Source organism: Bombina bombina, chromosome 3, assembly GCF_027579735.1.
Source record: "Bombina bombina isolate aBomBom1 chromosome 3, aBomBom1.pri, whole genome shotgun sequence".
Lineage (NCBI taxonomy): Eukaryota > Metazoa > Chordata > Amphibia > Anura > Bombinatoridae > Bombina > Bombina bombina.
Genome location: NC_069501.1, coordinates 663,410,792 through 663,424,581, shown reverse-complemented (window position 1 = coordinate 663,424,581; position 13,790 = coordinate 663,410,792). Strand labels below are relative to the sequence as shown.

Below are 13,790 nucleotides of genomic sequence, written 5' to 3'. Positions count from 1 at the left end.
ATTATTAACAGAGAACTTAAGTTTTTATATTAGGTAATATGTGAAATACAGCCAATACAGTTTACAGTTTTATATTTTAAAGTTGCACTTCTGTTTGTTTATGAAACTTGGTTTTATTTAATTCTAAGTTTAATAAAGACGTTATATATCGCCACGGATAAATCTGTGTCTGTATTGCATGTTTAACCCTTAATACCATAAATAATAACAGGTGTTATGTTTACTCCTGGAGTATATAATCAGTTTGCAAATTAGAGAGAAATGTTTAAATAACGCATTACACTTTAACTAAACCCCTTAGATTTTAGTCTACTAAAATCTACTGGAGATTTAGTAGACTAAAATCTACTGGAGATTCAGTTGACTAAAACTAAAATGGCATTTTAGTCAAAAGACTAAAACTAAATCAAAATTTGCCGTTAAAATTAACACTGCTGTTAAAGGGACACTCAGGTTAAATTAAATTTACATGATTCAGATACAGCATGTAATTTTATTTTTATTTTTTTTACCACTTAACCATTTATATTAATGTATAGTCTATCATACTAGACAGTGTCAAAGAACCTGAAAATGGATAATTTACATATATCTTCATAATTGAAATCAAAACTGAACAATTCAAGATAAAACAAGGCAAAACAAGAACAAGGACCAACCCCCCCCCCCACAAAAAAAACCCACCCCTCTTATACAATGATTCATTTAACCATTCTTCATAAACAACCTAAGCAAAAATAAAAAAAAAAGTCAGCCATGTAGTTACATTCTTGTATTCAATAATGCCCAGTGTTTTAGTAAAAGAAAATAGAAAAAGAATTACATTGTGAACAAATAAACCTATACTCTTCCCTAAGTAATGCCTGATTTATCTTAAAATTGAACACTGGAAATAGCCTTGTCACTAACGGAATAATGTCATATGAACCATTCTCTATGCCAGCCCTGGCCCTGTATGTTCAATCCTTCAATCTCAAATCATACGTTGGGGACATTTCTTATTAGGAACCCAACACCAGGATAAGAAATTCTAGACCGATCCTACCAACCAGACATATCATCCCCCAAGGAGAAACTGAGACCCCAAAATTGGGGGAATAAAGAGAGGGAGGGTAAGAAGAAAAAAAACAAAAACAAACAAAAAAATGTTTTAATCTTGAGCAAGGTAGATTACCAAACCCTCAATAGCACTAGCTCTGAATGGGTAAATCAGATATTCTATCTCAATGACCGGAAGAGTTTTAATAAATACTGACCATTAAAAAAAACAAAAAAAAACAAAAAAAAAAACGCTGAATATCTAATTCCTTATTCATATTAGTATCTCTTTGTTCCAGCATACACTGTTTCTTTAAGCAATTTTTAAGCTCAATTATACTGGGGCTCCCACTTTCTTTCCATTTCTTATAAAAACATAATTTATGTAAGAACTTACCTGATAAATTCATTTCTTTCATATTAGCAAGAGTCCATGAGCTAGTGACGTATGGGATATACATTCCTACCAGGAGGGGCAAAGTTTCCCAAACCTTAAAATGCCTATAAATACACCCCTCACCACACCCACAATTCAGTTTAACGAATAGCCAAGAAGTGGGGTGATAAGAAAAAAGTGCGAAAGCATATAAAATAAGGAATTGGAATAATTGTGCTTTATACAAAAAAATCATAACCACCACAAAAAAGGGCGGGCCTCATGGACTCTTGCTAATATGAAAGAAATGAATTTATCAGGTAAGTTCTTACATAAATTATGTTTTCTTTCATGTAATGAGCAAGAGTCCATGAGCTAGTGACGTATGGGATAATGACTACCCAAGATGTGGATCTTTCCACGCAAGAGTCACTAGAGAGGGAGGGATAAAATAAAGACAGCCAATTCCTGCTGAAAATAATCCACACCCAAAATAAAGTTTAATGAAAAACATAAACAGAAGATTCAAACTGAAAGCGCTGCCTGAAGTACTTTTCTACCAAAAACTGCTTCAGAAGAAGAAAATACATCAAAATAGTAGAATTTAGTAAAAGTATGCAAAGAGGACCAAGTTGCTGCTTTGCAAATCTGATCAACCGAAGCTTCATTCCTAAACGCCCAGGAAGTAGAAACTGACCTAGTAGAATGAGCTGTAATCCTTTGAGGCAGAGTTTTACCCGACTCGTCATAGGCATGATGAATTAAAGATTTCAACCAAGATGCCAAAGAAATGGCAGAAGCTTTCTGGCCTTTTCTAGAACCGGAAAAGATGACAAATAGACTAGAAGTCTTTCGGAAAGACTTAGTAGCTTCAACATATTTCAAAGCTCTAACATCCAAAGAATGCAACGATTTCTCCTTAGAATTCTTAGGATTAGGACATAATGAAGGAACCACAATTTCTCTACTAATGTTGTTGGAATTCACAACCTTAGGTAAAAATTCAAAAGAAGTTCGCAACACCGCCTTATCCTGATGAAAAATAAGAAAAGGAGACTCACAAGAAAGAGCAGATAATTCAGAGACTCTTCTGGCAGAAGAGATCGCCAAAAGGAACAAAACTTTCCAAGAAAGTAATTTAATGTCCAATGAATGCATGGGTTCAAAAGGAGGAGCTTGAAGAGCCCCCAGAACCAAATTCAAACTCCAAGGAGGAGAAATTGACTTAATGACAGGTTTTATACGAACCAAAGCTTGTACAAAACAATGAATATCAGGAAGATTAGCAATCTTTCTGTGAAAAAGAACAGAAAGAGCAGAGATTTGTCCTTTCAAAGAATTTGCGGATAAACTTATCTAAACCATCCTGAAGAAACTGTAAAATTCTCGGAATTCTAAGAGAATGCCAAGAAAAATGATGAGAAAGACACCAAGAAATATAAGTCTTCCAGACTCTATAATATATCTCTCTGGATACAGATTTACGAGCCTGTAACATAGTATTAATCACAGAGTCAGAGAAACCTCTTTGACCAAGAATCAAGAGTTCAATCTCCATACCTTTAAATTTAAGGATTTGAGATCCTGATGGAAAAAAGGACCTTGCGACAGAAGGTCTGGTCTTAGCGGAAGAGTCCACGGATGGCAAGAGGCCATCCGGACAAGATCCGCATACCAAAACCTGTGAGGCCATGCCGGAGCTACCAGCAGAACAAACGAGTATTCCTTCAGAATCTTGGAGATTACTCTTGGAAGAAGAACTTGAGGCGGAAAGATATAGGCAGGATGATACTTCCAAGGAAGTGATAATGCATCCACTGCTTCCGCCTGAGGATCCCGGGATCTGGACAGATACCTGGGAAGTTTCTTGTTTAGATGAGACGCCATCAGATCTATTTCTGGAAGCTCCCACATTTGAACAATCTGAAGAAATACCTCTGGGTGAAGAGACCATTCGCCCGGATGCAATGTTTGGCGACTGAGATAATCCGCTTCCCAATTGTCTATACCTGGGATATGAACCGCAGAGATTAGACAGGAGCTGGATTCCGCCCAAACCAGAATTCGAGATACTTCTTTCATAGCCAGAGGACTGAGTCCCTCCTTGATGATTGATGTATGCCACAGTTGTGACATTGTCTGTCTGAAAACAAATGAACGATTCTCTCTTCAGAAGAGGCCAAGACTGAAGAGCTCTGAAAATTGCACGGAGTTCCAAAATATTGATCGGTAATCTCACCTCCTGAGATTCCCAAACTCCTTGTGCCGTCAGAGATCCCCACACAGCTCCCCAACCTGTAAGACTTGCATCTGTTGAAATTACAGTCCAGGTCAAAAGAACAAAAGAAGCCCCCTGAATTAAACGATGGTGATCTGTCCACCACGTTAGAGTGTCGTACAATCGGTTTTAAAGATATTAATTGAGATATCTTTGTGCAATCCCTGCACCATTGATTCAGCATACAGAGCTGAAGAGGTCGCATGTGAGAACGAGCAAAGGGGATCGCGTCCGATGCAGCAGTCATAAGACCTAGAATTTCCATGCATAAGGCTACCGAAGGGAATGATTGTGATTGAAGGTTTCGACAAGCTGAAATCAATTTTAGACGTCTCTTGTCTGTCAAAGACAGAGTCATGGACACTGAATCTATCTGGAAACCCAGAAAGGTTACCCTTGTCTGAGGAATCAATGAACTTTTTAGTGAATTGATCCTCCAACCATGATCTTGAAGAAACAACACAAGTTGATTCGTATGAGATTCTGCTAAATGTAAAGACTGAGCAAGTACCAAGATATCGTCCAAATAAGGAAATACCACAATACCCTGTTCTCTGATTACAGACAGAAGGGCACCGAGAACCTTTGTAAAAATTCTTGGAGCTGTAGCTAGGCCAAACGGCAGAGCCACAAACTGGTAATGCTTGTCCAGAAAAGAGAATCTCAGGAACTGATAATGATCTGGATGAATCGGAATATGCAGATATGCATCCTGTAAATCTATTGTGGACATATAATTCCCTTGCTGAACAAAAGGCAAGATAGTCCTTACAGTTACCATTTTGAACGTTGGTATCCTTACATAACGATTCAATATTTTTAGATCCAGAACTGGTCTGAAGGAATTCTCCTTCTTTGGTACAATGAAGAGATTTGAATAAAACCCCAGCCCCTGTTACAGAACTGGAACTGGCATAATTACTCCAGCCAACTCTAGATCTGAAACACATTTCAGAAATGCTTGAGCTTTCACTGGATTTACTGGGACACGGGAAAGAAAAAATCTCTTTGCAGGAGGTCTTATCTTGAAACCAATTCTGTACCCTTCTGAAACAATGTTCTGAATCCAAAGATTGTGAACAGAATTGATCCAAATTTCTTTGAAAAAACGTAACCTGCCCCCTACCAGCTGAGCTGGAATGAGGGCCGCACCTTCATGTGGACTTAGAAGCTGGCTTTGCTTTTCTAGAAGGCTTGGATTTATTCCAGACTGGAGATTGTTTCCAAACTGAAACTGCTCCTGAGGATGAAGGATCAGGCTTTTGTTCTTTGTTGAAACGAAAACGATTATTAGCCCTGTTTTTACCCTTAGATTTTCTATCCTGTGGTAAAAAAGATCCTTTCCCACCAGTAACAGTTGAGATAATAGAATCCAACTGAGAACCAAATAATTTGTTACCCTGGAAAGAAATGGAAAGTAGAGTCGATTTAGAAGACATATCAGCATTCCAAGTTTTAAGCCATAAAGTTCTTCTAGCTAAAATAGCTAGAGACATAAACCTGACATCAACTCTGATAATATCAAAAATGGCATCACAGATAATTATTAGCATGTTGAAGAATAATAATATTATGAGAATCATGATCTGTTACTTGTTGCGCTAAAGTTTCCAACCAAAAAGTTTAAGCTGCAGCAACATCAGCCAATGATATAGCAGGTCTAAGAAGATTACCTGAACACAGATAAGCTTTTCTTAGAAAGGATTCAATTTTCCTATCTAAAGGATCCTTAAACGAAGTACCATCTGACGTAGGAATAGTAGTACGTTTAGCAAGGGTAGAAATAGCCCCATCAACTTTAGGGATTTTGTCCCAAAATTTCTATCTGTCAGACGGCACAGGATATAATTGCTTAAAACGTTTAGAAGGAGTAAATGAATTACCCAAATTATTCCATTCTCTGGAAATTACTTCAGAAATAGCACCAGGAACAGGAAAAACTTCTGGAATAACCACAGGAGATTTAAAGACCTTATCTAAACGTTTAGATTTAGTATCAAGAGGACCAGAATCCTCAATTTCTAAAGCAATTAGTACTTCTTTAAGTAAAGAACGAATAAATTCCATTTTAAATAAATATGAAGATTTATCAGCATCAATCTCTGAGACAGAATCCTCTGAACCAGAAGAGTCATTAGAATCAGAATGATGATGTTCATTTAAAAATTCATCTGTATAAAGAGAAGTTTTAAAAGATTTTTTATGTTTACTAGAAGGAGGAATAACAGACATAGCCTTCTTGATGGATTCAGAAACAAAATCTCTTATGTTATCAGAAACATTCTGAACATTAGATGTTGATGGAACTGCAACAGGTAATGGTACATTACTAAAGGAAATATTATCTGCATTAACAAGTTTGTCATGACAATTAATACAAACAGCTGGAGGAATAGCTACCAAAAGTTTACAGCAGATACACTTAGCTTTGGTAGTTCCAGCACCAGACAGCGATTTTCCTGAAGTATCTTCTGACTCGGATGCAACGTGAGACATCTTGCAATATGTAAGAGAAAAAAACATATAAAGCAAAATTGATCAAATTCCTTAAATGACAGTTTCAGGAATGGGAAAAAATGCCAAGGAACAAGCTTCTAGCAACCAGAAGCAAAGAAAAATGAGACTTAAATAATGTGGAGACAAAAGAGACGCCCATATTTTTTTAGCGACAAATAAGACGCCCACATTATTTGGCGCCTAAATGCTTTTGGCGCCAAAAATGACGCCACGTCCGGAACGCCAACATTTTTGGCGCAAAAGAACGTCAAAAAATGACGCAACTTCCGGCGACACGTATGACGCCGGAAACAGAAAAGATTTTTTGCGCCAAAAAAGTCCGCGCCAAGAATGACGCAATAAAATGAAGCATTTTCAGCCCCCGCGAGCCTAAAAGCCCACAGGGAAAAAAGTCAAATTTTTAAGGTAAGAAAAATAATTGATTCAAGTGCATTATCCCAAATATGAAACTGACTGTCTGAAAATAAGGAATGTTGAACATCCTGAGTCAAGGCAAATAAAATGTTTGAATACATATATTTAGAACTTTATTAAAAAAGTGCCCAACCATAGCTTAGAGTGTCACAGAAAATAAGATTTACTTACCCCAGGACACTCATCTACATGTTTGTAGAAAGCCAAACCAGTACTGAAACGAAATATATATAAGAGTATATAGTCGATCTGAAAAGGGAGGTAAGAGATGAATCTCTACGACCGATAACAGAGAACCTATGAAATAGACCCCGTAGAAGGAGATAATTGCATTCAAAATAGGCAATACTCGCCTCACATCCCTCTGACATTCAATGCACGCTGAGAGGAAAACCGGGCTCCAACCTGCTGCGGAGCGCATATCAACGTAGAATCTAGCACAAACTTACTTCACCACCTCCATGGGAGGCAAAGTTTGTAAAACTGAATTGTGGGTGTGGTGAGGGGTGTATTTATAGGCATTTTAAGGTTTGGGAAACTTTGCCCCTCCTGGTAGGAATGTATATCCCATACGTCATTAGCTCATGGACTCTTGCTAATTACATGAAAGAAATTAAATATCTTGCTGCTAAAATAATCATATTAACTTTTGTATTATGTACCTGGAGATCTTTGTGGCTTCCCATAGAAAAACTATGTGAGCCAAAGTTAGTCCCAGAGGGGAGATCTTTAGTACTTTATTAATCCAATATTCTAATTTAAGACAGAAATGTTTAATCTTATGACACTCCCAGATCATGTGAATAAGAACTTTTTCGGGGTAAAATAAGTCCTGTAAAGTAACTTAAAGGGACAGTCTAGGCCAAAATTAAAATTACATGCTCTATCTGAATCATGAAAGTTTAACAATTTTCCAATTTACTTTCACCAATTTTGCTTTGTTCTCTTGGTATTCTTAGTTGAAAGCTTAACCTAGGAGGTTCATATGATAATTTTAGACCTTGAAGGCCACCTCTTTTCAGAATGCATTAAGTTTTTCACCACTAGAGGGTGTTTTTCATATAGATAAAACTGTGCTTGTGCACGTGAAGTTATCTGGGAGCAGGGACTGATTGGCTAAACTGCAAGTCTGTCAAAAGAACTGAAAGGGGCAGTTTGCAGAGGCTTAGATACAAGATAATCACAGAGGTTAAAAGTATATTATTATAACTGTGTTGGTTATGCAAAACTGGGGAATGGATTATAAAGGGATTATCTATCTTTTAAAACAATAAAAATTCTGGTGTAGACTGTCCCTTTAATATGAGATTCCCTCCATGTAGCGGATAAAGTAATTTGTGTAACTTTTTAAATAGAGGCCTGAATATTCCTTGCATTAATAATAAATTGGGTTATCATTAGGTTCCATGCAGAGGATAACTGTTCTAAATTCAGATCTCCCTTATTAGAGCTCAGAAGTTGATAATGAAATTGACAAACCCATTTGCCATCACAAGCCAGTTTCCTAAGAGACCAATTACAGCCGAACTCTTACTAATTTAGGAATAAAATGTCTTGTTTGTAAGTATGCAAAGAATTATTTATTAAGGAGATTGAACTCTCCTTTCAGAGTCTCAAATGTTTTAACACATTGTCTATTTCTATCTATCATTTGAGTAATATTGTCAAGGCCTAAGGTAGGACATCACTGGAAACGTGCCGATTGCAATCCCGCTAGGAACTTGGGGATTTCCCAGAAATGGCATATAATCAGACACACTGCATTCCCTGGTTAGTAACCTGCCTATCTTCCACCAGGCCTGTAAGGGACACAAAGTTTCAAATCTTTTTACTTCCTGAGGTATTGTACAGCATGTAATTTTAAACAACTTTCCAATTTACTTCCATTAAAAAAAAAAAAAAGTGCAGTGTCATATTTACACGTTTTGAGTCACCAGATCCTACTGAGCATGTGCAAGAATTCACAGACTAAAAGTATATGTATTTGTGATTGGCCGATTGCTATCACATGGTACAAGGGGAGAGGAAATATACATAACTGAAATTTGTTATATATAAAAAAAAAAATAAAAAAAAAATCTACTACTCATTTGAAGTTCAGACTAAGTGCTATTGCATTGTCTTGTTATCTTGCATTTGTTGATTATGCAAATCTAATGTGTTGACTGGTCCTTTAAAGAGCAAGAATACCTATGCTGCACAGTATTAAGATGTGAAGCTTGACCAGAACCTGAAAGGTGTTACAATAAGATTGGCTTTGCAGAGAGCTGCAAGAACAGGTGAAAAAGCAATACAATAGAAAGTAGTAACCATGCTACTGTAGTTTAGCCCATCAATTTAATTATCTTTTATCAAGGAAAAACTAAACCCAAGATTTTTCTTACACGGTTCAGAAAGTATCTAATTTTAAACAACTTTCTAATTTACTTATATTATCAAATAGGCTTCATTCTTTTGATATCCTTTACTCAAGGAGCAGCAATGCACTACTGGGAGGTAGCTTAACACATCGAGTCAATGACAAGACGGGCTTATGTGCAGCCACCAATCACTGCTTCTGAGCCTATCTAGGTATGCTTTATTAAATACCAACAGAAGGAAGCAAATTAAATAGTTTAGAAAACTGTATGCTCTGACTCATGAAGGGAAAAAAAAAAAAAAAAATTCAATCTAGGTTCCATGTCTCCTCAAGAATCATTCAGCAATAAAGAATACAATCTTACTAAAAGTTCAGGTGGTCCATCCTCTGCATCTTCTGCGGATTGCTCCTCGCCAATTTTACTAGGAAGGGAGAGAATTTAAAAAAAAATAAAAAAAATTAAGCAATCATATTTACAATTCAGATTTGTCATTTAGCTGCTGAAGGTTTACAGCAAAGAGAAAAGACTAGTATTGTTTTCTTTAGTTTCATTGAAACTACTGCATTTTCTAAAGTATTACAGTTTTTATAAAAATGTATGTTCGGGTTTCCAATAATCCAATATTTTATCAGGAAAGGTCAGCAAGTATGTAAAATAGATAATACATTGTTTTTGTTAGAATCTAAAAAAGATAATTATATGAAAGAACACTGTAAAACAGAAAATTAGCTCTGCAGAATCTGTTGGCGCTCTAAATTTAGCCTATGAAAAATACCAACACCTGCCAAAAATAAAAAGTCAAATATACAACAGGAAGACAGCAGAATCCTTAAACAAACCATTCCAAAAAAAAAAAAACACACCACACTTAGCGGTGTTAACCATGTAGACTTATTACCTCAAATCCCAAACATTAAGTCTGCGATCAGTACCGCTGGATGCAAGAATTGTTTCATTATGTGGAGACCAGTGAACCTGTTATTGGAGAAAAGTAAATATTGCAAAATAAAACAATGTAACATTGGGTCTCTTTACATAGGAAAACAAAACAAAAAAAAAAAAAAAAAAACACGAACCTGAAAAATCTCATCCTTGTGTGACTCAAAGGAATGAAGTTTGAGTTTTAAGTTCCTGAGATCCCACAGAGCTACAGTCTTGATAAAATAAAAAGCATAAAATTAGTATCATGGACAAAATATTAAAGGGACACTGAACCCAAATTTCTTCTTTCGTGATTCAGATCGAGCATGCAATTTTAAGCAACTTTCTAATTTACTCCTATTAGGTTTTCTCTGTTCTCTTGCTATCTATTTGAAAAAGGCATCTAAGCAATTGTTTTGGTTTAGCACTCTATACAGCACTTGTTTATTGGTTGTTGAATTTATCCACCAATCAGCAAGAACCCAGGTTGTTCACCAAAATTGGGCCGGCATTTAAACTTACATTCTTGCTTTTCAAATTAAGATACCAAGAGAATGAAGAAAATTTAATAGGAGTAAATTGGAATGTTGCATGCTCTAACTGAATCATGATAGAAAAAAATTGGGTTCAGTGTCCCTTTAAGTTGAATACAAATGGAACAAAACTCCACTATAGGTATTGTGCTATGAAAAGTTTAGTGTGTGCAATGACAGGAGTATGCTAAAATCACCAGAACCAGTCAGATTTCCAGTACACACATGAAAATGGAACACTATCAAAAACAAATTATGCTTACCAGATAATTTCCTTTCCTTCTGTACAGGGAGAGTCCACAGCTGCATTCCTTACTTGTGGGAATACTGTACCTGGCCATCAGGAGGCGGCAAAAAAAAAAAAACCCAGTTTAAGGCTTAAATAACCTCCCCCACTTATTCTGCCAGGGGAACAAGGAACAGTAGGAGAAATATGAGGGTGAAAAAAGGTGCCATCAGAGAACACGGACAGGAGCTGTGGACTCTCCCTGTACGGAAGAAAAGGAAATTATCTGGTAAGCATAATTTATTTTTTTCCTTCTTAATACAGGGAGAGACCACAGCTGCATTCCTTACTTGATGGAAATTTTACCCAAGCTCCAGAGGACACTGAATGCTAAACGGTAGGGGAAAAAAAAAAAAAAAAAGGCGGCCCCCAATCTGAGGGCACCACAGCCTGCAAAACCTCTCCCCCAAAGGCAGAAGCAAAAAACAAACTTGTAAAATTTGGAAAATGTAAGGAGGACCAGGTAGCTGCCTTACAAATCTGATCCATAGAGGCCTCATTTTTGAAGGCCCAAGAGGAAGCCACTGCTCTCGTAGAATGAGCTGTAATCCTCTGAGGAGGCTTAAGACCCGCTGACTCTTATGCTAAGCAGATGATTCTCCTCAACCAAAAAGATAAGGAAGTCGAAGAGGTCCTCTGACCCCTATGCTTCCCAGAATAGATAAACAGATTAGAAGTTTGTCTAAATTCCTTTGTAGCCTGAAGATAGAACTTTAAGGCACGAACCACATCCAGATTATGCAGTAAACGTTCCTTCGATGAAGGATTAGGACATAAGGAACCGCAAATTCTTGAATGATGTTGCGATTTAACCCAACCTTAGGAAGAAATCCTAAATTAGTACGTAGAACAGCCTTATCAGCATGGAACACCAGATAAGGAGGGTCACATTGCAAGGCAGCAATCTCAGACTCTGCACGCAGAAGCAATAGCTAGTAGAAAAAGAACCTTCAAAGACAACAATGTCAACTTCATGCATAGGCTCAAACGAAGTCTATTGCAAACTTTAAGAACAAGAATTAAACTCCAAGGAAGAGCATTAGATGTCAACACTGGCCTGATCCTAATCAGAACCTTAACAAAAGGCTGTACATCCGGAAGCTCAGCGAGCCTCTTGTGCAGTAAAACAGACAGGGAAAAAAATCTGTCCCTTCAAATAACTAGCCGAGAGGCCCTTCTCCAGTCCATCCTGGAGAAAAGAAAGAATCCTGGCAACCTTTACTTTGTGCCAGGACAAACCACACTCTTCACACCAGAATAAGTAGGTCTTCCACACCTTATGATAGATGTGATGTGTAACCGGCTTACGAGCTTGAATGAGAGTATCATTAACACTCTCATAAACCCCTCTCTTGGCCAGGACTAAGCGTTCAATCTCCACGCAGTCAGCCTCAGAATCTAGATCTTGATGAAGAGGCCTTGTTTCACAGATCCCTGCGACAAGGTAACCTCCAAGGAGGAGATGACATCCCCACTAGATCCGAACCATATCCTTCACGGTCACGATGGAGCAATCAGTATCACGGATGCCTGCTCCTGTATGATTCAAGCCACTACTCGAGAAAGGAGGAAGAGAGGAAATGGCAGAAAAAGAGAAATTAGATTGAACCTCCAAGGCACCGCTAATGCATCTATTAGCGCCACCTGAGGATCCCTGGACCTCGACCCATATCTGGGTAGCTTGGTATTGAGACGGGACGCCATGAGATCTCTCTGGCATTTCCCCCACCCCCCCTGTTGCATATCTCCGCAAACACTTCTGGATGGCGAGACCATTCCCACGGATGAAAGGTTTGTCTGCCAAGAAAATCCGCTTCCCGGATGTCCACACCCAGAATGTGAATCGCTGACGGCAAACAGTTGTGGGTCTCCGCCCACTCCAGAATCCGAGATACTTCCCTCATTGCTAGGGAGCTTCTCGTTCCCCCCGATGGTTGATGTAAGCCACCAAAGTTATACTGTCTGATTGGAATCAGATAAATTGCAATGAACCCAGTAGGGGCCAAGCATTCAGAGCATTGAATATTGCCCGAAGGTCTAGAATGTTGAACGGGAAAGAGCTCTCCTCCTGCGTCCAGACCCTGCGCCGCCTTGGCGCCACAAACAGCACCACATCCTCAGACTTGCATCCGTAGTCAGTCACCCAGGGTGGTCTTAGAAAGGATGTCCCTTGGGACAGGTGATCCGGACAGAGCCACCAAGAGAGATTCTCTCGACCGGTTGTCCAGAGAAATCTGTTGACAGATCCACATGATCACCGTTTCACTGCCTCAGCATGCAGAGGTGGAACCCGTCAGAGAACGATGTCTATGCTGGACACCATGAGACCAATCACTTCCATACATTGAGCCACAGATAGCCTTAAGGAAGTCTTGAGGGCAAGACATGTTGAAGCTAGCTCGCAACTTCTCGTCTGTTAGAAATATTCTCAGAGATTCTGAATCTTGACGAGGGGACATTTAGAAATGTATTTAAGCATTTTAGGTCCGGAACTGGACTAAAAGTTCCCTCCTCCTTTGGGACCACGAAAATGTTTGAATAGTATCCCAAACCTCTCTCTGCGATAGGTACTGGGACAATGACTCCCAAGGAGGACAGATCCCTTACGCACCCTAGAAAAGCTTCCCTCTTTTCTAGTCTTGAAGACAAGTTTAGAGGATGACTCTGCCCCTGGGTGGATGAGATTTGAACATAAGTCCTGGAGGTCATAGCTCAGGGTTACAAGGATCCTGCACGTCCCTGAACCAAACCTCTGAAAGAGCGAGTCTGCCCCCCTACACGATCCAAAATAGGACCGGGGGCTGCCCCTTCATGCGGACTTAGTCACGGCAGGCTTCTTGCTCTGCTTGGGTTTATTCCAGGACTGAGCCGGCTTCCAAGAACTCTTGGTTTGCTCTGGCTTAGCGGAGGCCTCTGACGTTGGGCTTTTATCAGAACTAAAAGGGAACAAAAATAAGAACTTTGTCTCTTAGATATGTTCCCCTTATTTTACGGTATAAAGGCACCCTTGGCCCCTGAAACCACGGAGATAGTCAAACAAACTCTTTCCCTTAAAGGAGAGGGAAAG

General features: G+C 38.6%; 1 protein-coding gene across 2 annotated transcripts in view; it reads right to left on the bottom strand.

Annotated features, from left to right (window-relative positions):
• The window catches only part of RBBP7 (RB binding protein 7, chromatin remodeling factor), a 73,175-nt gene that overhangs the window by 27,693 nt on the left and 31,692 nt on the right, over positions 1–13,790 (bottom strand). For both annotated transcript variants that reach the window (XM_053707399.1, XM_053707400.1), the window contains exons 8-10: positions 10,060–10,137; positions 9,882–9,958; positions 9,347–9,404 (exon numbers count right to left, since the gene is read on the bottom strand). In XM_053707399.1, coding sequence (XP_053563374.1) covers positions 9,347–9,404; positions 9,882–9,958; positions 10,060–10,137 — 213 coding nt within the window. The remainder of the gene's footprint in view (positions 1–9,346; positions 9,405–9,881; positions 9,959–10,059; positions 10,138–13,790) is intronic.